This window comes from Panthera uncia, chromosome B4, assembly GCF_023721935.1.
Source record: "Panthera uncia isolate 11264 chromosome B4, Puncia_PCG_1.0, whole genome shotgun sequence".
Taxonomy (NCBI): domain Eukaryota; kingdom Metazoa; phylum Chordata; class Mammalia; order Carnivora; family Felidae; genus Panthera; species Panthera uncia.
In genome coordinates this window covers 96,696,300-96,719,928 of record NC_064809.1, presented here as the reverse complement: position 1 = coordinate 96,719,928, position 23,629 = coordinate 96,696,300, and the positions used below count along the sequence as shown (strand labels likewise).

At 38.4% G+C, this 23,629-nt stretch overlaps 2 protein-coding genes across 8 annotated transcripts in view; one reads left to right on the top strand and one right to left on the bottom strand.

Moving 5' to 3' along the window:
- GLIPR1 (GLI pathogenesis related 1) overlaps positions 1–23,629 on the bottom strand; it is an 84,906-nt gene that overhangs the window by 19,751 nt on the left and 41,526 nt on the right. For 3 of the 7 annotated variants that reach the window (XM_049627456.1, XM_049627455.1, XM_049627457.1), the window contains 4 exons: positions 22,533–22,642; positions 16,892–16,974; positions 14,134–14,160; positions 11,900–14,031 (listed from right to left, as the gene is read on the bottom strand). In XM_049627456.1, coding sequence (XP_049483413.1) covers positions 13,886–14,031; positions 14,134–14,160; positions 16,892–16,974; positions 22,533–22,642 — 366 coding nt within the window. In that variant the 3' untranslated portion in view covers positions 11,900–13,885. Of the gene's footprint in view, positions 1–4,683; positions 5,054–11,899; positions 14,032–14,133; positions 14,161–16,891; positions 16,975–22,532; positions 22,643–23,629 lie in introns of those variants that run through there. The other 4 variants (XR_007457005.1, XM_049627458.1, XM_049627460.1 and 1 more) reach the window with 2 other exon arrangements.
- On the top strand, positions 967–13,068 carry KRR1 (KRR1 small subunit processome component homolog). Its single transcript, XM_049627451.1, has 10 exons — positions 967–1,066; positions 4,131–4,303; positions 5,932–6,066; positions 6,246–6,371; positions 6,463–6,546; positions 7,675–7,731; positions 9,387–9,557; positions 10,757–10,834; positions 10,945–11,038; positions 12,740–13,068. The coding sequence occupies exons 1-10, from the start codon at positions 982–984 to the stop codon at positions 12,880–12,882; spliced, it is 1,146 nt and encodes a 381-aa protein (XP_049483408.1). The 5' UTR covers positions 967–981; the 3' UTR covers positions 12,883–13,068.

The following is a 23,629-nucleotide window of genomic DNA, read 5'->3' as shown; positions in this document are numbered from 1 at the left end:
CAGTGCTGAGGTAGTCATTTTGGGAGATCTTAGGCTAGGTGAAATACTTCATAAGTGTCACTTAATTACTATCCCTCTGGCTTAGAAAGAGAAATACCAAGACCCTAGAAAATTACCATCAGAAACAAAGACTTTTAAAACTTATTTTACAAAAAATTATCAATCTGAGAGAGTTGTGTTTGTTTTAATGCTGTTTTAAGAATTAGAAATGCAGGGGTGCCTAGATGCCCTGGGTGCCTTGAGCATCTGACTTCGGCTCAAGTCATGATCTCATGGTTCCTGGATACAGGCCCTGCCTTGGGCTCTGTGCTGACAGCTCAGAACCTGGAGCCTGCTTTGGATTCTGTGTCTCCCCCCGGTCTCTGCCCTTTCCCCCACTGGTGCACGCTCTCTCTCTCTCTCAAAAAGAAACATATAAAAATAAGTAAATAATTGGAAATGCAAATAAAGTGCCTGACCCAAAGTAGTCTCACAATAAGTGGTAGCTATTAACTGCCACTCCCGGCTGTCAAGGACCATGTATTTTCGTATTTGGATCTCTTCCCAACGCCTACTACTTATTTGCGGATCGTAAAGATATTTATCGGATAAATGAGTGAATGACATCAGGAACAGGCCAGTTGCACTCTGTGGCCAAATCCTGGAGTCCGGGATCCTAAATTAGACAGTGGGGCAGAAAGAACACTCTGGGTAAGAAGGCCTCCAACTTGCCCATAGTGCTGAACTACAATTCCCAGCATGCAACCAAACGCCGTGGTTGCAGTGCATCCCAGAAAATAAATCTCCGGCTTTCCATTGGCCACGCAGGAGAAACGCTTGTAGTTTGCACAAATACGCGCGCTCTAGCGTACGTACGCACGGAGATTGCGCAGATCTCCCGTCTGAGCTCTGCGGAACTCATTTTGAAAACATTTTCAAGACTAAAATCCGGTAGGATTTAAAAACAGTTCCACTTCCGGTAACACCGGAAGCAATTTGAAGATGGCGTCCTCCTCTTCAAGCGGGCAAGCCAACGCGGAGGGGAAAAGTGAATTTCGTAGCAAGAAGCCGAAGCCGGAGAACCGAGGTGAGGTTGAGGGAGAACGGAAGCCTGATATTTGGGTATTGAGTTGCGATTGTTTTCTTTGGCTGTCTGGGGACGTGTAACGCTACCTTGAGTCTGCTTTGTGAAGTTGAGTACCTATCATTGCTGACGACTGGCGATGTTGGCCAGGCCTGCGGGACCGACTGGCGGGTATGGTGCCAGCCACGTGTTCCTGACCGCTTTTGCTAGAGGCCTTTCAAAGTGAAGATATTACAGAGTTTGTTTTCTGTAAAATGAGGAGGATTAAGAAATTGTGGAGGGCGCTGCGGGACCTTATACTTGCTTTAAGGCGGGGGCTGCAAGTTGACAAAATGAGGGGTGGAATGAAGTAGGTATAGGAGGGCCTTATGTATGTTATTGAATGCCGATAAAGGAAGCGTCTGATGTACAAGTGGCTGATAATGAAGCAGCTGATAATGAAGGAGTGAGACAGACATAGAGATACGGAGCAGGAGGTATCTGGCGTGTTCTTAACGCTAGTTTGCCTGTTAGTGAAGAAATTTTGGAACATTTATCATTATTCCTCTTGGTCAGATGGCTAAAATATTAGACGACACAGCTCGCACTGTGTCTTCACAGACTTTAGACCGCCTTACTTTTAAATTGCCGTCTTGCTTTGTAGTCTGTTTTCATACATTTTCTACAGTATGAAAGACAGGAAGAGGGGATAGGGAAGTAGCTCAAGACCTGAGCAACCAATCTTGTTTTAAGTGTTCAAAACCTTGGACTGTCATTCTGTAGGCATTAGGGAGGTATTAAAGGAGTTTTGTTGCTGTTTTTAATTACGCAACGTACACGGAGTACTGTATGTGTACAGCTTGAAGAATAAAACCTACACGTTCTGGAGAAAGAACCATTACACAGAAGCAGCATCACCATAATCCAAACCCCTCTAGCAGCACCTCTCAGATCATATTCTTTGCCCTTACAGGACGTGAAGTGACCATTCTGAATCGTGTTAGCAGTTTCTGTTCTCTTCGTAATCTTTCCAACTATGCACAAAATGGTTTGGCTTTGTCAGTTTTTGAATTTTATATGAATGCAAGAGGGCTGTAGACATTGTTCACATTGTTCTTAGGCTTAACTTTGTTTTTCTTATTCAGTCAAGAAGATACTGGTAGCTGTAGTTTATTCTTTTCATTTGCTGTTGACATTTCCTTCTGTGAACATACACATATCTGTATTTTCAGTCTACTGTTGGTGGACATTTGGATTGTTCGCATTGTTTGCTATTACAAGCAGTGCTCCTATAAACATCTTTTATGTCTCGCCTAATTTGCATGTTGAAGAGTTTCTCCAGATTATGTACGTGGAATTGGAATCCGTGAAGGTTAGGGTATGTGGAGGTAATACTAAATCTTTCTCAAAGGGGTTGTGCCAGTTTACGCTCCCACTAGCAGTGGATGAGAGTTGTCATTGCTCTACGTCCCACACGAACACTTGATATTATCTGAATTTCAAATTTTTGTCATTTTGGTAAGTATGAAATGGTGTCTGGCTGGGGTTTTAATTTGAACTTTCCTTATTACACATCTTTTTACGTTTCGGGGCTATTTACACCCACTCTGTTGTGAAACTCCTGTATATTTCTTTGGCCAGTTTTTTGTCTGTTTAATTTGTAGCTGTTTAATTTGTTTTTTGTTTAATCTGTAGCTGTCAAAATGTTTAAACCAGGTAGGGACTTGGGAAGATAATACATTCTAAGTAATCACAGTTGTAGAATTTGAGGTTTTGTTTTTGTTTTTATTGTTGTTGTTGTTGTTTAGGATATTGGGAAGTGAATAATATATGAAGACTAATTCTCTGTGATTTGAACCAGAAATAGCAAAGTAGATACGAGTATTAGAAACGAAGCAAGTTTATGTGTGGTGGAGAACATGAACTACGTAGGCCCTTTTCTCAGACTTAGTGTGCATAAGAATCTCCTAGTGAGATTATTAAAACACAGATTCTTGGGCCTCATCCCAGAGATTCAGAATTGTTAGGTCTGAGCTGGAGCCCAAGAACTGGACATTTTTTAAAGTTTATTTATTTATTTTGAGAGAGAGAGACAGAGAGAGAACCAGCGAGGGAGGGGCAGAGAGAGGAGGACAGAGGATCTGAAGCAGGCTCCATGCTAGTAACAGAGAGCCTGATGTGGGGCTCTAACTCTGGAACCATGAGACCATGATGTGAGTCGGAGGCTTAACCAACTGAGCAACCCAGGGGCCCCAAGAATTGCATTTTTGACAAACCCCTAGTTTATGCTGATGCTGCAGGCCTGTGGTTCATAATTTCGAGTAGTACTAAATTAAAGCGTAGCTGTTAGATTTAAGAGATTGCTAAAATCCAGGACCAGGAGTTTTAATAAATGATGTGGGAGATCATTTATGGCGTTTAGGAGGCATTTTGTTTTATTGATAGGAGACCTAGACTGTATCACCTTTGCGTCCCCTTAGGCAAGTCACTGATATTTTCGGACTGAATGTCTTTTATAAAATGACAGTTGTCATGAAAGGTGTACAGAAATAGGCATATGAAACCCCTTTGGGAAGCCTAAAACTCTTTACTAGTGATTCGTACCTGAGAGTGTACCCTGGAATGTCAGCTTTTAAGTTTTACATGTGCACACACACAAACACAAACATATGCATATACACGCACATATGCAGGCTCCAGTTCAGGAAAGTCTGAAAGATTATTTATATTGAAAATAGTGTTGTAAACAGAGTTGTATTTGAATCTTCAACTCTAAGAGAGTGTAGTGCAATAGAAGTTTCTTGAGGACCCCAGTGTCTGTCAGGCATATGCTAATTACCGTGGCTCCAAAGAGGGTCCCTGCCCTTAAGGACCTTTGTCTTATGAGGCTGAAGTATTTACACATAATTTTAATACAGTGTGTTGGTAATAATGACAGGGGCATGATCTTTATTGAATAATCTAAAAAGCATGGGGACAGGAACTACAAGGAGAATAATTGGAAGCATGTAAATGTGTGCATGTAAGTGTTCAAAAAGTGTCCAAAAGAAGGGTAAAATTTTATGTGTACGTTTCTTCCCCTCTTTAGATGAATCGGAACTCCTCACTGTTCCTGATGGTTGGAAAGAACCAGCTTTTTCCAAAGAGGACAATCCCAGAGGACTCTTGGAGGAGAGCAGTTTTGCAACTTTGTTCCCAAAATACAGAGAGGCTTACTTGAAAGAGTGCTGGCCATTGGTACAGAAAGCCTTGAATGAACATGTATGCACATTTTATACATTTCTTTGAGATTTTGCCCTTATACCTTTACTTTCAAACAAGTATGGATGCCGATGGACTTTTTTATAAAGTAGTAGCATAACTGGTTAATTTAGTTCCTTTGGTATTTTAAACAGCCTGGATAGAAGCTTTATTCTTATAATCCATTTGTTTTTAATTTTGTAATGCATTACTTTGAAATAGTCACATACCTTTAAAATTTTAGGGATCTCCTGGACTGTCTGAAAGTCACCTGTGACCTCCAGGTTTCAGGATGCCTGTTGTATACTGTGATTAGTTGCCATGTTTCTGTATAGTTAGAGTTGAGGCATGTTCCTGGATGATTGCTTAATTTTCATTTTATTTTTTTATTTAAAAAAAAATTTTTTTTTTTAACGTTTATTTATTTTTGAGACAGAGAGAGACAGAGCATGAACAGGGGAGGGTCAGAGAAAGAGGGAGACAGAGAATCCGAAACAGGCTCCAGGCTCTGAGTAGTCAGCACAGAACCCGACGCGGGGCTCGAACTCACGGACAGTGAGATCGTGACCTGAGCTGAAGTCGGACGCTCAACCGACTGAGCCACCCAGGCGCCCCTTAATTTTCATTTTAAATGCAAGACGAGGATGTGGCCAACTTTCCCCTAGTTGTTGCCGCTGCCATGCCCCTCGAGCAGTGTATTTGCTTTTGTTTTTCAAACTGGATTGAAATCTGTTAGTGGAGCAACAAGTCCATTTAGTGGATATAACGAGCCTTTAAAAAGAAAAAGAATGTATCATATGTGGGTAAGGGTAAATACCATTTTGTACAGCTTTTGGCTCACTTACGTGTGTGGGGGGGCACGTGTGCACACACCAGGTTGGGACATATGATGTAGTTCTCAACCATGTGACTGTTCTGGAGTTGTTTGTGCCCATTAAGTATTGGGGTGCTTCAGGAAACAGCAAGCATTTTACAGTGGTCTGCATCTGAGATTGAACTCTCGTAAACTCAGAGACCTGACCTTATGTTGAATTGTTCATCACTCACTATGTTGAAATACTCTTCAGAGGATGCTCTCAGTCAGAAATAGCATTTTAATTTGCTTTGTCAAATTCTGGCTGTTCATACTAAGATGAACGCATATATTCATGCATAATGTTCCAATGATTGCTTCCTTCTCAGTGTGTGAGGATTTGTTTTTAGTTTGTATTTACCCAGTACAAACCAGCTAGAAAAAAAAGTTTGAAAGAGAAAGTCCATTCTCACCCTAAGGAGCAGATCTACCGATCAGAGCTGGGTCCAAGATAGGGAAGCTATATGTAGCTTTACATTTTTACCTTGGGTCTTCATTTGCCTTGATACACATTTTTTAGACTAGAAATAGTCTTTATTCCAATAAGGACAAAGTATTCTAAAGCCAAGTAAGTATAAATGGTTTCAGGTGCCAGAGTCTCTAACATTTTGAAATATGAAAGTAATCAAGTATTAATTATTTATATCAACTCCCCAGCTTCCTCACAGAGGGAGTTGATAGAATTTGAGAGAGCTTAATGTATAGTAATTAATAGTTTGATTAGGATAGGCTCTCTGGTTATCTAAGATCGAATTGATTTTTAGACAGTTGTGTATTTGCTCTTTCCTTGTTGCAGCACATTAATGCAACCCTGGACCTGATCGAGGGCAGCATGACTGTCTGTACAACAAAGAAGACTTTTGATCCGTATATCATCATTAGGGCCAGAGACCTAATAAAACTTTTAGCAAGGAGCGTTTCATTTGAACAGGTAAATTTAGAATTCCAAAACCTTTGTTTTGTTTGCATCGACATCAGAGACAACATATAACACTGCATGCCTCCCTCTTAGAGTTTTCATTTTTCGGCTTAGATTTCATTAGCCTGGGCCTTGAAAATGAATTTATTTGTAAAGAATGTTGATGGAGTATTTTCTTTATTTTCCCAAAGGCAGTACGAATTCTTCAGGATGATGTTGCATGTGACATCATTAAAATAGGTTCTTTAGTAAGAAATAAAGAAAGATTTGTAAAAAGAAGACAACGTCTCATTGGTCCCAAAGGATCTACATTGAAGGTATTTTTTATCAGTGGAAAACTTAAGTGTCTTCCTCTGTCATTAGTTTTCCAGTGTACTGAACTTCACCTTACTGTTCTTTTGGTAACAGGCTTTGGAACTCTTAACAAACTGTTACATTATGGTTCAGGGAAACACAGTTTCAGCCATTGGACCTTTTAGTGGCTTAAAAGAGGTGAGAACCATTTACTATCTTTAGTTAATTTTCGGCAGAGAACAAATTAAGTAATTTGGTTATAATACTTCATTGGATAATATATTGTTTTGCAATTGTTATTCTTTTTTAGAATGTCCTTTGATTTACCATTAGTAAATAAATACTTTGTGCTTCATGTTATTTGAGGCAATCGTCACTCTTAGATCCTAACATATTACGGCCAATCTTCGGCAACTAAAGAGGTATCCGTTTCTGAATTAGAAGGTCTGCACATCATCACTCTTTCCACTACAAGTTTTAAATGGGTATTTAAGATTTTAGTCTATAGCACATATGGGAGATACGTAATTACATGTGCTCAAATGATTGGAGAATTGAATAGTGATAATTGTTATTTGCAGTAACCTATATAAGCCAGTAGAGGTCAGATTCTAAATACACTTCTTTTCCTTTAAAATATATTTTGTTTTATTTGAATTTTAGTGTAATGTTTATTTAATGTATTGATGAACTTTTTTTTAACTTATCAAATTGAATGTTATGAGAAAATCTGTGGAGCAGATACACATTTCTGTTAACTCCGTTTGCTGTCTGCTGTGAAGTATTGTTCCCTTTCCAGGACTTTTATTAGCAATTCTGTTGAACATCTTTCTCATAAATTATCTGCCCTTTTCTCATGTGGCAGTAGGAACTTAAATATATTAAATACTGTATAATTTTGTAAAATCTAAATATATTATTTAGTTTTCACAGCAAAGCTATAAAATTGTATTTCCATATTATTTACGTATTACAAATGAGAAAGCTGGAACAGGACAATTAAGTGACGTTCCCTTCCCATTATTTGAGGCCACATTTTCTGACTCTAAATCTAGCCTTCTCCCCTAAACTACACAGTTCCAAAATGTTGCTGTATTAATTCTATATGTTACATTTTAGCTGTAAAGTTGAGACACTTCATTGTATCTAAGAGAGTTTTACTGTTATGAAGAATCTAGAAGTCACTCAGCAGTTGAAGGACCTCCTGTATTCAGTTTGGTAGCCGTTGCCTAGTCCGTAGGATATGTTGCAGTATATTAATCCCCTTCCATTTAGTTTATTAAAATCTTTGTAAGTGACTAATTGATTTTTCTTTGCAAATTTCAGGTACGAAAAGTAGTCCTAGATACTATGAAGAATATTCATCCAATTTATAACATTAAGGTGAGTGTTAATTATATATTATTATAACAGTGGTTGTCAGACTTATTTTAGCTACAGAAACCTTTCTTGAAATTAAATCTTCTATGGAAGCCTAATGCACAAAACAGATGAACAGAACTATTTGGGGTAGATTAGAGATAGTTCAGCCTACTCAACTCTACCCAGTCCTGTTGTTACATCTTTGGAGGCTTAGGTCTCTGGCCTACAGTCTGAAAACTGTTGAAGGGGATACTCAAACACATGACATAGTTCTTATACAGAGGAAATAAGCTTCATAGAAATGGTCGTAGATGATAAATATCAGATTTTCTTGGATTATGGGCTTATTACTATATTTAAAGATGTGATCTTTCAGTATCCTGCCTTTTTCTGTTAAATAGAGTCTGGAATATTTCAGATTGGATTAAAACTTTTTTTCTTAATTTAACAGTCAAAATTATAAACTCTTTGAGAGAGATCTGTTACATCCCTGTGCGCACAGGATTCGTGATGGTACTTGGAAATTTAATCATGCTGTAAGGGACTATGAGGGGTATTTATTAAGCAGTCCACTTAAATTTGATGAAGTTAAGTCACTCTTAGGGGTGCCTGGCGTGGTTCAGTTGGTTAACCATCCAACTTTGGCTCAGGTCATGATCTCAGGGTTCTTGGGTTCAAGCCCCGCGTTGAGCTCTGTGCTGAGAGCTCAGGCCCTGGAGCCTGCTTCAGATTCTGTGTCTCCCTGTCTCTGCCCCTCCCCTGCTCGTGCTCGCTCACTCTCTCTCTCTCTCTCTCTCTCTCTCTCACACTCTCAAAAATAAATAAGCACTTAAAAGAATAAAAAATACATATATTTAAGAAGTCACTAGTAAATTGGGGTGAAGGAATGATTTTGAGTTACTTTGGGACATTAAAAATAGAGCTAGTTTTGTATCTGATACCTGGTTTCCTTCCTTGGATGTTCCAATGTGTGCAGAAGTCAATGGAGTGGGAGAAATGGGTTTTGTCTGATCATGAGAAAGTTTACTTTTTTCTTTTCCTGTGATAATTAAAGTACTACCAAAAGCTTCCTGCTTTCAGGGGACATTACTAATTAACTAACTCTCCCTGCTACTATTAAAGTTGAATTTTAAGGGTTTTAATGAATTAATGGTTGAAAAGCTGAATTAGATTAGTCTCATTTTCATCTCAATTATTTTAACAGTTCTGCATTTCTTTTTTTTTAATTAAAAAAAATGTGTATTCATTTTTGAGGGGGAAAGCGCAAGTCGGGGGGGAGGGTGCAGAGAGAGAGAGGGAGACAGAGGATCTGAAGCAGGTTCTGTGCTGATAGCAGTGAGCCCGATGCAGGGCTCGAACTCACGAACTGTGAGATCGTGACCTGAGCTGAAATTGGACACTCAACCGACTGAGCCACCCAGCTGTCCATAAAGCTTTTTTAAAATTTTTTAAAAACTGGTTCTGCATTTCTTAATCTAAATTTCTAATGGTTTTCTGAAGCTTACTTTTAGATTACTTATTTTTTTATGGAATTGGTTTGCTCCTGTGGAGATTAAGAACTCCTCTTTTTAATTTTGTTATTTATAGGAACAGTATTTATAATGTCTTGGTTTGACAAATATATGGCTTATAAAATTAAAAATTCTTACTTTGTTCATATATTGTCATGACTAAAGACCTTAATGATTAAACGAGAGTTGGCAAAAGATTCTGAATTAAGATCACAAAGTTGGGAAAGATTTTTGCCACAGTTCAAGCACAAAAATGTGAATAAACGCAAGGAACCAAAGAAGAAAACTGTCAAGAAAGAGTATACACCCTTCCCGCCACCACAGCCAGAAAGTCAGGTCAGTATTAAATGTTGAATTTCTTCACATGACGGGGGAAACCATTTTAATCTGTTTTGTCAGAAACTTCATGGAGAGTAATTTAGGTGGACTTTCTGTATGTGAGTGTGTATGTGTTTGGGTGCGTATAGGTATAAGAAACTAAAGGTAAGTGTAAATAGGCTTATTTTGAGCTGAGTGCGTGGGGTGGAGTGGCGGCTTCACGGTATGAGTGGTTGGTGTCACTTGTGTCCCTGCAGCCATTCCAGTCCCTGCACTTCCCATGGATACACACATTTAATGATTTAACCCTTAATGCTCTCACTCTGCGTCAGCACCATTCTTATGACCACATGCTATGTGACTGCTCAGTTTTGAAGTCTTTAAGTGATAATATCTATCCTTTTTCTAAATTATGAATGTCTCTCATTTTAGCAGCTGTTTTCTGGCTCCTTTTTTTCCCCCAAATTTCCTTTTCTATCTTGACCATCACTGTTTCCTTCATACTGCCTTTTCCTTCTATCATAGTTGTCCAGCAAAACCCTCAAACTTAATCAGTTCTAAAATTTGTTTTCTTTCCCATAATGTGGCTACTGAACACAGCTGGAAAAAGTCTTCTCTTTGGACTCTATCCACTATAAATTCACGTTTCCAGCCTCAGATAGGTCCTCACTGTTGTCTGGTAGTTCTGTGCATCCTCTTAATTCTTGAAGCACCCCTCCCACTCCTAGCTGATGACCCTGCATTTCAGTTTATGGAAGTATTTAAGACCATCAGGTGAGAACTCCTTCAACTTCCTTTTCTCTCACCTGTAATTTTTTTTTTTTTCCCATCTGTACCCAGTCCTTTCTTTACCTGTTCTTTGAATTCTGTCTTCACCTGTCTCCTAAGGGATCTTACTTCATAATTCACTCTCTTGGCTATATCTTAAAGTCTTTCCTCTCTACTAGTTCTTTGTTCTCAGCATGTAGACACATTCCCTTCTGTGTTGAAACAGCCTGCTGTATATTCCATGAACACATCACCTCCTTTCCTATCCCTGTGCTTTTTGCATGTGTTTCCTTTAGCTTAGAGTATATTTCCTTTTCATGTCACTGCCTTTATGAATTAGTCAGATTTTTGACTTCACTGTCTTCACCTCAAGGACACTGTGCCTTTTTTAGGAAATGATTTCTCATCTACCTTATTTCTCATGTAATTGTAAATACTGATTTCAACAGATTGATAAAGAATTGGCTAGTGGTGAATACTTTCTGAAGGCAAGTCAAAAGAAGCGACAGAAAATGGAAGCCATAAAGGTAAGACTCTGTCTAGCTCACAACATTGATAGTACAATTCACAGAAACTTAAATTCCTACTTAACTATAAATTGTGTTCTCTAATGTATTTTTTTTTATTAATAACGCAGGCTAAACAAGCAGAAGCTCTCAGTAAGAGACAAGAGGAAAGAAACAAAGCTTTTATTCCACCTAAAGAAAAACCAGTTGTGAAACCGAAGGAAGGTAAGTGCTCGTTTTCCAATTCTTGATGTGATATGAAAGTCTGTTTTTGAAAAGTAAACCCATATGAATTTGTCTGAATCTCTTTGAATGCTAACTAAAGAAATAACCATCTTTCATCAGTTCTCTTGCTGCTTCATTAATCATTAATCCTAGGGACAGGAGACCACTGAAGTGTTTTATAATTTATTAGCAGCTGATGCCTATTTCAGAGTCTCCAGATTGACAGTCCTCTCCTAACCTCTGATTGTGCTGGAGGAGGACTCTTCATTGTGAAAGCTCTAAACCAGGGCAGTGAATCCTCTGTAGAGATCAAAGTTACGAAAGCAATGAGGTCCCCAAGCTCTGTTATCATACCTCTCAGAAAGAGCTTATCAGAAGTTATGCTTTTCTTCTCTTTACTTATGTGATCTGTGGCTTAAAGTTTGATTCCTATATTATTAACGACGGATTTCTGATCACCTTGGGCTAAAGGACACCATCAAAGTAGTAGGAAGGTCTTAGGGGCTGTTAAAAAGACACTCTGTGAAAACAGTGTTCTATCTTCTCTTCTCCATTCCTAGTCTCATTTGATCCATCCTGCCCTCTTCTGTGTTCTCTTTCCCACTAGTAACACCTGTACTCTTCCCTAAGTAATTTTCCAAAGTAGCCAGTGGCACAGTGAGGGGAGGGAAGTCACTGGCATTGTTGTACATGACCTATTGGTCAAGACCAGACATGACGTTACTATTTTAGTTTCCTGCTTTAAAAATACTGTATTCTTCTATGTACGTCACTGGTTATATAAAAGTTAAAAATGTCATAAGCATTAGAATTTGCAGTTTGCTCAGCCTGTGAGTTTTCTGCTTAGGACGTTGTTCAGTAGCCAGTTTAATCTCAGTTTATGATGATTTAAAATGTAGCTGTTTCACTGTAGTGGAGGCTTTAAGTCTCTGCTCCTCAAGTTGCTGGGAAGTTTGTCTGATGATATTTTAGCTGGTGATTCTCTTATGCTCTGAACACTGTCCTTTACATGGTGAGGAAAAGTTGCATTTTTGTCTCCTCCTTTGTCTTTGTTGTTCAGGCTTTTGGCATTGATGGTTGGATTCTGTTAGGAGGATCTCCAAATATGCTCAGATTATTGTCTTTATTACCAAAATCTTGTTAAATGAAATACTACTAGTCATTCATTGAACTAATACTTGGAAAACTTTATTTTTGAGTTTTTATGTGTGGTATTGAAGTAGATTTGACCTAAAGCTTCATGATTAGTTAATTAAAATTATTCAAGCTGGAAGGGCTACGTGGTAATATTCTTATTGAAATATAATTTCAAAGTATTTTAGTGTGCAGAATTGGAAATTGGCATATTAATGAGTACTCTAAAGTTCCAAAATATGGGAAAGAATATAAGTAAAAATAATCCAATCTCAAGTACAATTTAGGGGGAAAAATGAAGTTTTAATATTGTTGAATTCAGTGATTTGTTCAGCTAAACTATAATGCCATTTTCATGTGTACTTTCATTAATGTACTTATAAAGGAATTTATTTTATGATTTTTTTCTCTTAAATGTCTAACATTCCTTTAGGCAGGTGCTTTATATTTTACAACATGACCTTTCACTTATTACAGTACTCTGAAGTTACTATACCAAATACATATTCTTTATGTTTTATTTGGTAAAGCATAAAGAATTACATATGTTGTTTTTAATTTGTCTAGCTTCTACCGAAAATAAAATTGATGTGGCCGCCATCAAGGAAAAGGTTAAGAAAGCAAAGAATAAGAAACTGGGAGCTCTTTCAGCTGAAGAAGTTAAGCTTAAAATGGAAACAGATGAAAAAAAAAAGAAGAAGAAAAAGTAACACTAAATAAACCCCCTGAACTAGAACTCATTAAGCTATCTCCTTTTGTAAAGGATTTTGAGATACTAGGATGTTCGTAGCCTTATGTGTGAGAAGAATACCCTGATCATATTTTTCTAGTTTGTGTCATTCTTCAACTCAGTGTTTATATAAACAGCTGTTTCTTTATAAATACAAATTATTGTATTCTCTGTGTGTGAGTTTTTAATTTTAATGCTGCATAGTGGCATGTATGTCCTTGTATACCATGCGCCTTTTCTGTTTTGGCATGTTTTGCCTAAGCATATAAGGTGTAATTTTTTAGGTTGTTTATATAACGATCTTTTTAGAATGTGGCTATTGTAATTATCCATCAAATCCAGTATTTGCTGCCACTGTTTAGTCTTTACATATAATCACGTCCCACAACTTGGTTTTGAGGAAAATAAATGCAGATTTTGCGGTGCTGTCTCTAATGATAATGAGTAAACATGAGGTTTCTTTTTATAATCTTACTTTATATTATGTTTAAGATTAAACAACCCATAAGCAAAAAGCAAAAGCAGAAGCCTCTTAAATCCCTTAATTACTCTTTTGAGTCTGGGAAAATGGGAAACCAAAGACCTCAAATTGCAAGAGAGTGGGGAAAACCAGATGTTTAGCATGGAAGCTGCATGCAGCAAGTTAAGTAGAAATGTTTTTACTAATGAGGGCCAGTGGAGTCGTTTAGAATCACCTAAATCTAGCACATTCATTTTGTAGTTTTAGAAGCTGAGACATACACGGGCTGAGTTACTTACTGAAAGTCACAGCTGTGGCAGCCTGAAAACAATTCTTATTCACAGATAAGTGGGAAGTAAAAATGAGTTTATTCTAGAGTTAGGAAGTTGAGACTTTTTTTTTTTGATGAAGGGTTTATTGCAACATTTTTTTCTGAAATATTTTAAAATAAGAAATAAATACAACCAACTTATTTTTTTTAAAGCCATACATGAATGAGTTGCGGTTTTTTTCTGGATTTAGTTCAAAAGAACTGAGGGTATCTGTGCTTGACCCAAATGGTCATTATGACACCCAGTATTAGGATTGGTGGACTAACAATGAGAAAGAGAGATAAGTTCCTGTTGCGCACAGATACTGGCCAGTCAGGATACACAATAGAGTAGTAACCTGTGAAACAAACATCAGATGTGCTCTTAAATGTTGTTTCTCATAATGCAGTAATAAATTCACATCGATCTAATGGAACAGTTAAAAGATTTGTATACATACGTGTGACTTTGTCTCGTTGTGGGTTAACTGTGGAGTCAGAAGAAAGAAAGAATACATACGTTTAAAATTGTATTTTAAAAAGCCAAGTTGCTATTTATAACCATTAACCGTTGCTTTGACTTTATTGCAGTGTTTTTTAAACATTAAGATTTTTTTGTACTATACTAATTTGACATTTTTAAGTTGACTTTATAAACTTTTTATATACTACTATAAGTGGAAAATCATTTTACATACCACAACTAGCAGATAATAAATACAATTAAAATGAAAATTAAACCATGAGAATTTAAAAATAAAGAATTACATATTAGGAACAGTCAATGTGAGCAATGTATCAAAATATTTTCCTGGAAATAATGTTCTTTCCTGAGAAGAATGATACTATTTATGATCAGTCAGTAATAAAGAGACAGTGACCTCGCTCTCTGCCGTTCCAATATGTCATTAAATTGTCAATAGGGATCTGGCTCTCCTGTCATAATTATTCCTCTCCTTTTACTGAGCTTTATTCAGATTTTGACATTCAGAGCACTAGGTAGAAAATTCTACCTCTGCCTCAGCCTTCATGATACTTTTTTTTATTAAATAGATGACGTTTCCATGCCAGTTGTATGCCAGCTGCTGTTGAATTCTGTGGGACTCTGGCAAGTACTTCTGGGTACTTGTAAGCATCCCTGCTTGGGCTTTGTCTGGTGAATTACAAGGAAGCTGCTGCTGCTCTACCTTTTTTGGCAGTTAATACCATGAAATCAAGGATGTGCTGTGCTAGTTATATTTTTTCTTACATATACGTTTTTTAAATGTTAAATATTCAACTCTTGAATATCGAGACAAATGGACATTCATGCACTAGCTAAAATCATCCCGTGTACCACTGATATACCCAGCACATTATGTAAAAACCATGCTGATTTGGCCTCTATGGGTATTTACTGAACCTGCCAACAGTACCTAAAGGACCAGAAAGGAATTTTTTCCTCCAATATTTACCATAATTTGTCAAAGATGGAATCTGTTAAAAGCTTTTATTTTTTTAATGTTTTTTTTTTTGAGAGACAGAATGCAAGCGGGGGAGGGGCAGAGAAAGAAAGACATAGAATCTGAAGCAGGCTCCAGGCTCTGCGCTGTCAGCACAGAGCCTGACGCGGGGCCCGAACCCACAAACCTCAAGATCATGACCTGAGCAGTCTGCTCTACCAACTGAGCCACCCAGGCGCCCCTGTTAAATGAAAGCTTCTGTCCTCTAACCCTTACCCCCATGCAAATTAGCACGTTTTCCCTTTATTAAGAGCCCAGGAGCTTTTCATTATTGGACCACAGCCTTAATTTTCTGAAGTTTCAGAGGCCATTTCAAGATACATCTAAAATGAAAAGCTAAAAAGCCAAAAGGAGCTTTTCTTGTCATTGTGGAGGTGTTGTTACTAATTATCTAGATTTTTAAAGAGAAGGAAGGATTTTTTTAAGGAAACATACATCCAGATTAGTGCTTATTTGCCAGCCAGACTAGGGTATAAGTGAATTACGCTTAATTCCTACTTGTTTGGAATTTAGAATCCAGCAGGAAAGACAGTGAACCAGTGGCAACAATTAAATTACTCTTTAAATAATTTAAAATAATTGTCTCAGTTTTCACCACAGATTTTAAAGAAGCATCATGAGAATCGTTCATGGGCATAAAAAGTCTCAAAGTTTGGGGATAAAGAAAACACCAACAGTCAACTCAACATTTGGGAGTTGAGTTTGGGAGGATGTATTTGTGGATAATAGATAATATTTATTGAGTGCTACTGTATACTAGGCTGTTGTTCTAAATAGAAGTGTTTTCTTCTTTTTTCATTGATTTGATTCACCAAACCTGTGAAGAGGCCCCACCATCTACATTCTATTGCTGAGGAAATCTGTTCAGTTGCCCCAGGTCACGGTGGTGGAACTGGAAATTGAACTTGGGCATGTGGTTTTTAAAATGTGTGGTTCTAGGGCGCCTGGGTGGCTCTCAGTTGGTTAAGTGTCTGACTCTTGACTTCGACTCAGATCATGATCTCGTGGCTCCTGAATTCAAGCCCCGCATCAGGCTCTGTGCTTGCAGCGCAGAGCCTGCTTAGGATTCTGTCTCCCTCTCTGCCCCTCCCCTGCTTGCTCTCTATCTCCCTCTCAAAATAAAAATAAACTTAAAATAAAATGTGTGGTTCTAACTCCTACTTTATACTGCCTCACTTGGAAAAAAATAATATGCTTTGTAGTGTTGTAGCAACACGAAAGGAAATATTCAGTTGATATGTTGATACTCTGAGGAGATGTTTCTCGCATAGAGGCTGCACTTTACTAAATTCTCTTAACAAAACTGCTGTGAATGAAATAAAGGATGGTCGAACTGGGAGAGAGATGACTGGCTCAGAAAGCTGATCAAAAAAGCATTGCTGTACTGGGATTGAAGATGACAACTCAGTGTTTACAAATCAGTTGTTTTGATCTTGCTGAAGTTCAGCAAACCTTGGGTCTACAGCTCCTATCTTCTTAGTCACTTTTTGTGGTAATGATTAGAGCTACAGAAGAAGGCTATTCTTTGCTTCCCTAAGTTCACCTTAAATATATGTTCATTACTAGGACAGTAAGCCATTGGTTTGATTGCTGCCTGATGCCAACTTCCATGAAAACAGCTATTAGGAGAAAGCAAATATTTGCATTCTTAGCTCTGTAGAAGGTTCTAATAGTTTCAAACACATTGTATTATTGGTAGAGTTTTCCTTTTACTCACTGCAGAGATTATCCAAACACTTGTCATCATTGGGGCAGGCACTGCAGGTGGACCCTTCTCTGTATGGCCAACTTCTGTATTGTCTATAAAGTAGAAAAAAGCTGTCCATTAGGAGAGGTGGGTTTTTGTTGTTGCAATGAAATTTACTACTCATCTTTTCTGCAGGATGGAAGTCCACAGATTCAGAGGGTTGGTGAGGGAAGCGGAAATAGAAGCCTGTTCATATTTGCAGAGTTCCCTCCATGGGACTATGTCTGTGAACCTGTGTCTTCACCTACATCATTTCATTTAATTATTACAATTCTGGAAGTTTTCTTTATTTGACACATAAGGAAACTAAAGCTCTAAGAAATTAAAAATTACAGCGTACACATATCCGAGTCACAATAAAACCTAGATTTGTCTGACTCCAGGGCAACACTCCCTCTACTTACTATCTGGCCTGTATACACCACCATCCAAAACACTGTCCATCCTAAGGTATCATGACCCACATTTGCTCTTCTCAGTTTAGCAAGCCTCCATAGTTTGTGATAGAACAACATGTGCTTCCCTATTAAGTATTAAATAAGACCTAGCAAGAAGTTTAATAATCAGTAACTTTAATGAAGATTAAAACCATATTTTGAGTTATCTGCTGCGAGTAGAATGTGATATGAAAATATCTGATATTTACAAAGATAGAAGTAGTACTAACAGAGTCATACACACTGCTGATACGACTGAAGTGTTGTCTTCATTCATAATGAAATGTTTTTTTTAATGTTTATTGTTTTTTATTTTTGAGAGAGAGAGAGAGCGAGCGCATGAGCAGGGGACGGGGAGGGAGAGAGGGAGACACAGAATTTGAAGCAGGCTCCAGGCTCACAGCTGTCAGCACAGACCCCGATGCAGGGCCTGAACCCACGACCTGTGAGATCATGACGTGAGCTGAAGTTGGACACTTAACTGACTGAGCCACCCAGGCACCCCAAAATAGTTTCAGTAGAGGTTAGTGAAAATAAAGATGTAACTTTTCTAATCCCAGTTCATGGACTCAACTCCCCTCCCCTAATACTTTAGAAACTTTTTTTAGAAACACCTTTAAGAAACTTTGGTTAAGAACCAAAGTTAAGGACACATTACTTTCATTAACACCTCCTTTCCAACCCAAAATATGTGTTCTAATCTTATTTGGCTCCAAATTAATTTAGGTTGTTTTAGAAACTCTGTTTACTCTCATGCTTGCTTTACACTGTGGGAAACAGTCAAAGGAATATAGTGATTCTGATAATAATTGCCCAAAGTGCACATTAATCTGGGGATATTTTCATTGTTAAAGAGCACCATACTCTTTGAGAGGGCAAGTTCTAGAATAAAATCATTTATGCTATTTCATTCTTTGTTGAATTGTGAAAACTATCAAGAGGGAGAAATTACTACTTCAAAAACTGGCTAAAAACAAAAAGCAGTTGTGAATTCTAGGGAAATGGCACAATTCATACTGGGAGAAACATGCTACTGGAAAGGCCTGGATTTGTCTGGATAGGAACAATTGACACAAAGGGCCCTGATGTATTCTGTCCATAAAGAAGCAGGAAGTTTTAGTGTTTCCCCTGGCAGCCTGAGGGAGAAAGGGTTGGGGCCCTGGGACTGAGGAAAAGACTTTTTTTTTTTTTTTTTTTTTTTTGAGTAATCTCTTTGGCCAACGTGGGACTCGAACTCAGGACCCTGGGTCTCATGCTCTACTGACTGAGCAGCCAGGCCCCCTGAGAGAAGATCTTTAAAGAAAAAGATAAATATGAGTAAGGGTTCTCAAAGGGTATATTCGTACCCTGTAGATACTAGATAGTCAAGGTTGTCATTTCCTCTTCTGTGCTGTAATCCTTTCTCCCACTAATCACAAGATAGCCTTGCTCAGAGGGGCCCAGGGGCTTGAAGAGAGAGTTGTGTATGTGAAAAATGCAGATCAGAATGACCCGTAGCAGCTAGGAGGAGGGGCCAAAACCGGTCTGGGCAATGAATGACTCCAGAGATTGAGTTACAGGTGACTGGAGAATTAAGCACCCCGCACCCCACTCTTAGGAAATCTCAGAAATATGGAGAGGATACTGGACTTCCTAGAATTATGTGGGCTAATTATGTGACTTTTTGTACATGGAAGGAGGAAAACAAGCTGAGAAGGCAGAAGATAATGAGGACATCCCTAACTGGTCTCTGTGCTCCTCCCTTATGGCCTCCAATCCATTTCCCACATGTCATTCAGAGTGATCTCCAAATGTAAGGCAGGTCTTGTCACTCCCTTGCTGAAAATACTTGGATGATTCCTCTTGGGATGTGAATAAAGTTAAATTTACCATGGCCTACACCGCCTTGCAAGGGCTGAACTGCCTCCTTCCCTGTTTCATCTGATTCAGTGGTGCAAGCACCCTGATCTGTTTTTGCATCCTTTCCACAGAAGCTTTTCAGGTGTTTTCTGCAGCAGACATCTGTTCCTGAAGTTCTTCATGAGTCTGGTTCCTTTCTAATCTTCATGCCTGTGCTTAAATACATCATTTTATCCAACAAAGGGTCCTGCCAATTGATAGTGTTGATTACAGTATCATATTGTATTTCCTTCATTACTCCTATCATAATGCAGTTTATTGTCTATCTGCCCCATAGATATTCCATAGAAATAGAAATTCCATAAAAGCAGGGACTGTGTCTGGCTGGTTCTCCTTTGCATCTCAGTAAACAAATATTTGTTGGATGATTGTATGAATCCACTTATTTGTATGAATAAATGAATGTTAACTCTATAGAAGCATTAAAACCGGTTATAAGCTTTACAACTTCTTGTTTATAACACTAAAAGGCAAATAGAGTCAGGCTAAACCAGGAGAATTTCCATTTGTGCCTTTTTATTATAACAACAATAGTAACTATGAATACTTCTCTATAATCTCAAATAATGTAATACCATTGCCAGGTATTAGATATAGTTGGTGTTTTACATAACTTTCTTGTTTAATTTTCATAGCTACTTGATAAGTAGCTGGTGCTATTATTATCCCGATTTTTTACAGAGGAAACAGATTCAGAGAGGTTAAGTAACTTGTCCAAGGTCAAGTGAACCAAGGTGGTGGGTTCTCAAGACCCTGTATCGTAACCATTAAGCTATATAAATGTCATGAAGAGTCACCATTGATTGATTTAATGGCTTTGGCTAGTTTTTCCTAGGTTTTCCTTGTTTTCTGACTTAGGGATTTTAGGTCAAAGCTATTCTCTTCTGAATGACACCTGCTTTTAATCCTTTTACCCCACCTACACTCAATCAGACTATCCAGCGTTTCTTCAGAACATTATTTCAGAGAAAGAAAGAGAGGCTTCCTCTAACATCTTCTGGAATCCCAAAGATTGGTAAAATCCAAACATAATTCTAGGGCAACAAATTAAAGAAAAAGATTGGTGTATATATGGCAAAGAGTTAAAGCTTTAAAATATAAACAACTACCATAAATCATTAAGAAAATGACTCTGGTAGAAAAATGAGCAGACCATATGGTTCACAAAAGAAGGAATGTAAATAAGAAATCAGGTGAAAATTTATAATCACCAGTGGTCAAAGAGATGCAAAAGAAACATAAAATAACAGTTTCTTTCAAATTAGCAAATACTAAAAAATTATAATATCCAGTACTAATGAAGAAGCATAAATTGATATAATAATAGTGTAGAATAATTTGGCCATAAGCACTTTTAAAAACATAAAGATGTTCACACCTTTTACTTAGTATACTATTTCTAGAAATTGTAGGGAAATAGATGTGACTGAAGACTTACATTCAAGGTTGTTCATCTAATATTAAAAGAAAATGCAGACAACAATCTAACTTCTTCAATAGGATGAGCTGTCATGTGACCACCTAAGCACAGACTCAGAAGCCAGACAGCCCAGGTCACAGTCCAGTAACATAGACACTATGTCCAGTCCACAGACATTATGACATAGTGTCACCAACTGTGGAACCCTGGTAGACTACTCACTCCTCAGTGCCTCAGTTTTCTTATCTGCCAAACAGGGATGGTAACAGGACCCATCTCAAGACTTTTCATGAAGATTAAGTAAGTTAATATGTATGAAGCACTTAGAAAAGTGCTTAACATATGGTAAATATTTTATCAGTATTACTCTCATTTTTTTTTTTTATGGTGAAAAGATTTATATTTATATTTAACCAGCTGGATTCAGTTTACATGATCACAATTTTGTTGAGAACATCCAAAGCATCATAGTCAGGAGCCAGTCAAACATATGCCTTCTCTCCATTGGGCCTGATCAGGATGTTGACCTTGGCCATGTCAATGTCATAGAGCTTCTTCACAGCCTGTCTGATCTGATGCTTGGTGGCACCACAATGAACACAAGTGTTTTGTCTTCTACTTTCTTCATGGTCGACTTGGTAGTTGGGGGAACTTGATGATGACATAGTGGTCAAGCTTGTTTCTCCCGGGAGCACTTGTTCAAAGATACTTGGGCTGCATTCGGAGACTCAGTGTCTCGGGCCATTGGAAGGTAGCAGACATGTGGATCTTTTTTTAAGTGCCTGTGAATGTCTTTCAGCACCACTTTCTTGGTCTTCAAAGCCTTTGCTTTGGCTTTGGGAGGGGCAGGGACTTCCTTCTTCACCTTTGGCATCATCCTCATGAAACAGTACTCTCATATTTTTATAATTATTGATACCACGTTTAAAATTTTAATGATGTGGAAAATGCTCATGGTATAATTTTAAGTAAAAAGTAGAAACTGTGCATTTCCAGTATGATATCCATTTTCGAAATAATGTGTTTGATGCATAAGCATACATATAGAAGTTTAAAGAAAGGTGGGGGGAGGGGCGCCTGGGTGGCTCAGCTGGTTGAGCGTTGAGTGTCCGACTTTGGCTCAGGTCCTGATCTGGCAGTTCAAGAGTTCCAGCCCTCATTGGGCTCTGTGCTGACACCTCAGAGCCTGGAGCCTGTTTCGGATTCTGTGTCCCCCTCTCTCTGCCCCTTCCCCACTCATGCTCTGTATCTCTCAAAAATGAATAAATGGTAAAAAAAAAAAAAAAAAAAAAAAAAAAAAAAAAAAAAAAAAAAAAAAAGAAAGAAAAGAAAAGAAAGGTGGTAGGTGGCATATCATGGGTCTACTCTGTTTTCCAAAGGGAGAAAAATTGTATCCGTTTCAAAAACAAAACTTTCAGAAGTAAATGAAATAAATTACATAAATTGAGAAATTTAATTCTCAATTTATTTTTGCTTTGAAAATTCTGTAAAACATGCCAAGTTTTTAATAAACCAATAGAGTAACATCAGTCCTCCTATTCCGTGGTATCATTATCATTTCCAATTAATCTATGTCCCTGCAAACATTTTAGTGTTGCCACTCTAAACATATATGTTGTGTGTGTATTTATATAGCATTTGTAAGGGGTGCACAAAGACACACAAACACACATGTATATTTTTTTAAAAAATGTACCAGATGTTAATGGAGTAGATCTCTAGGTTAGAGGAATTAAGGGGATATTAATTTTCTTTTTTACCTTTTCTTTATTATCCCAATTTTCTGTAATGAAGATTAATACTTCTAAAATAGATTTAAGAAGTTTTTCTTAGAAGAATCGATTTGGGTACTTACCCTGGTCCGTAGTTGCATATGAAAAGCGCTCCGTGGGAAATACTGGTGCCATGAACGCTGGGACAATACTGTACTGCACAGCCCACTTTGTAACTAGCCGCCCAAACAACCTGAAATAAGGATTTGTAGCGAGAGAGAGAGACGATAAAGTGAACATTGGAGTATGATTAGGACTTCATAAACGCGGTGAGGTGTGTTCACTCTTGTTTAGGTGGAGCAGTTATTACCAGGGGACTCCTAGGTGCTGAGAACTCAGAAACAAGACTTGTAATTATTATTGGGGTGTGGGTGTGTGAAATAAACATATAAATGATACTAAGATCATTTTGGCATTTGAAATAAAATAAAATAGAGAGTGCTGGGGTGGGGGGCCCATCCTGAGAGCCCAGAGAAGGGGCGCTGGAGGAGGCCTTGGAGCTGAGGCCTGCAGGGGGCAGCGCTGGGGATGACCTCGCAGGAGACCGCAACGTGGGAGGAAGAGCCTTCCATGTGGAGACAGCAGCGGCACAGAGGCCCTGAGGTGGGACAGCGCGGCGGTGACAGTGGCAGAAAGAAGCAGGCAGAGCTGGGATCCAGTGAGTGGGGAGAGTCGTTGGCATTAAGGAAGGAGGCAGATGGGCAGGTCGTGGGGAATCTCGTAGGCAAGTGAGCACAGGCTCCTTTTTGCGTCAGAAAGATCACTTGGTTGTCATGAAGTAAATGGACTGAGAAGAGCAAGGGAAGAAAGAGGGAGGGCATTTGGGAGGCTGTTCCAGGGGTGCAAGCAAGAGAAGACGGTGACCCACACTTGGGTGGCGGTCGCGGGTTCCTGGGAATCCGTCACGTTCATGCTTTAGCTCTAGGTACCGCTGAAAGGCTTTGCTTTTGCCTTGAGTGTGAGGTGAGACGGAACATTTGGGGCCTGAGTAACATTTACTGAGATGGGGGAAGGGAAGGAGCAGGGTGGGTGGGAATATGGACAGGGCTTCCGTTCAAGTCCCATTCCCTTTGAGACGCCTAATTAAACATCCAAGTGCAGAGTGACTTTGCTGCTGAATGTGACCGTCTCTAGATTATTATCTAGATCAAGGCTAGATGGAAAAAGGGTGGTGAGTGGC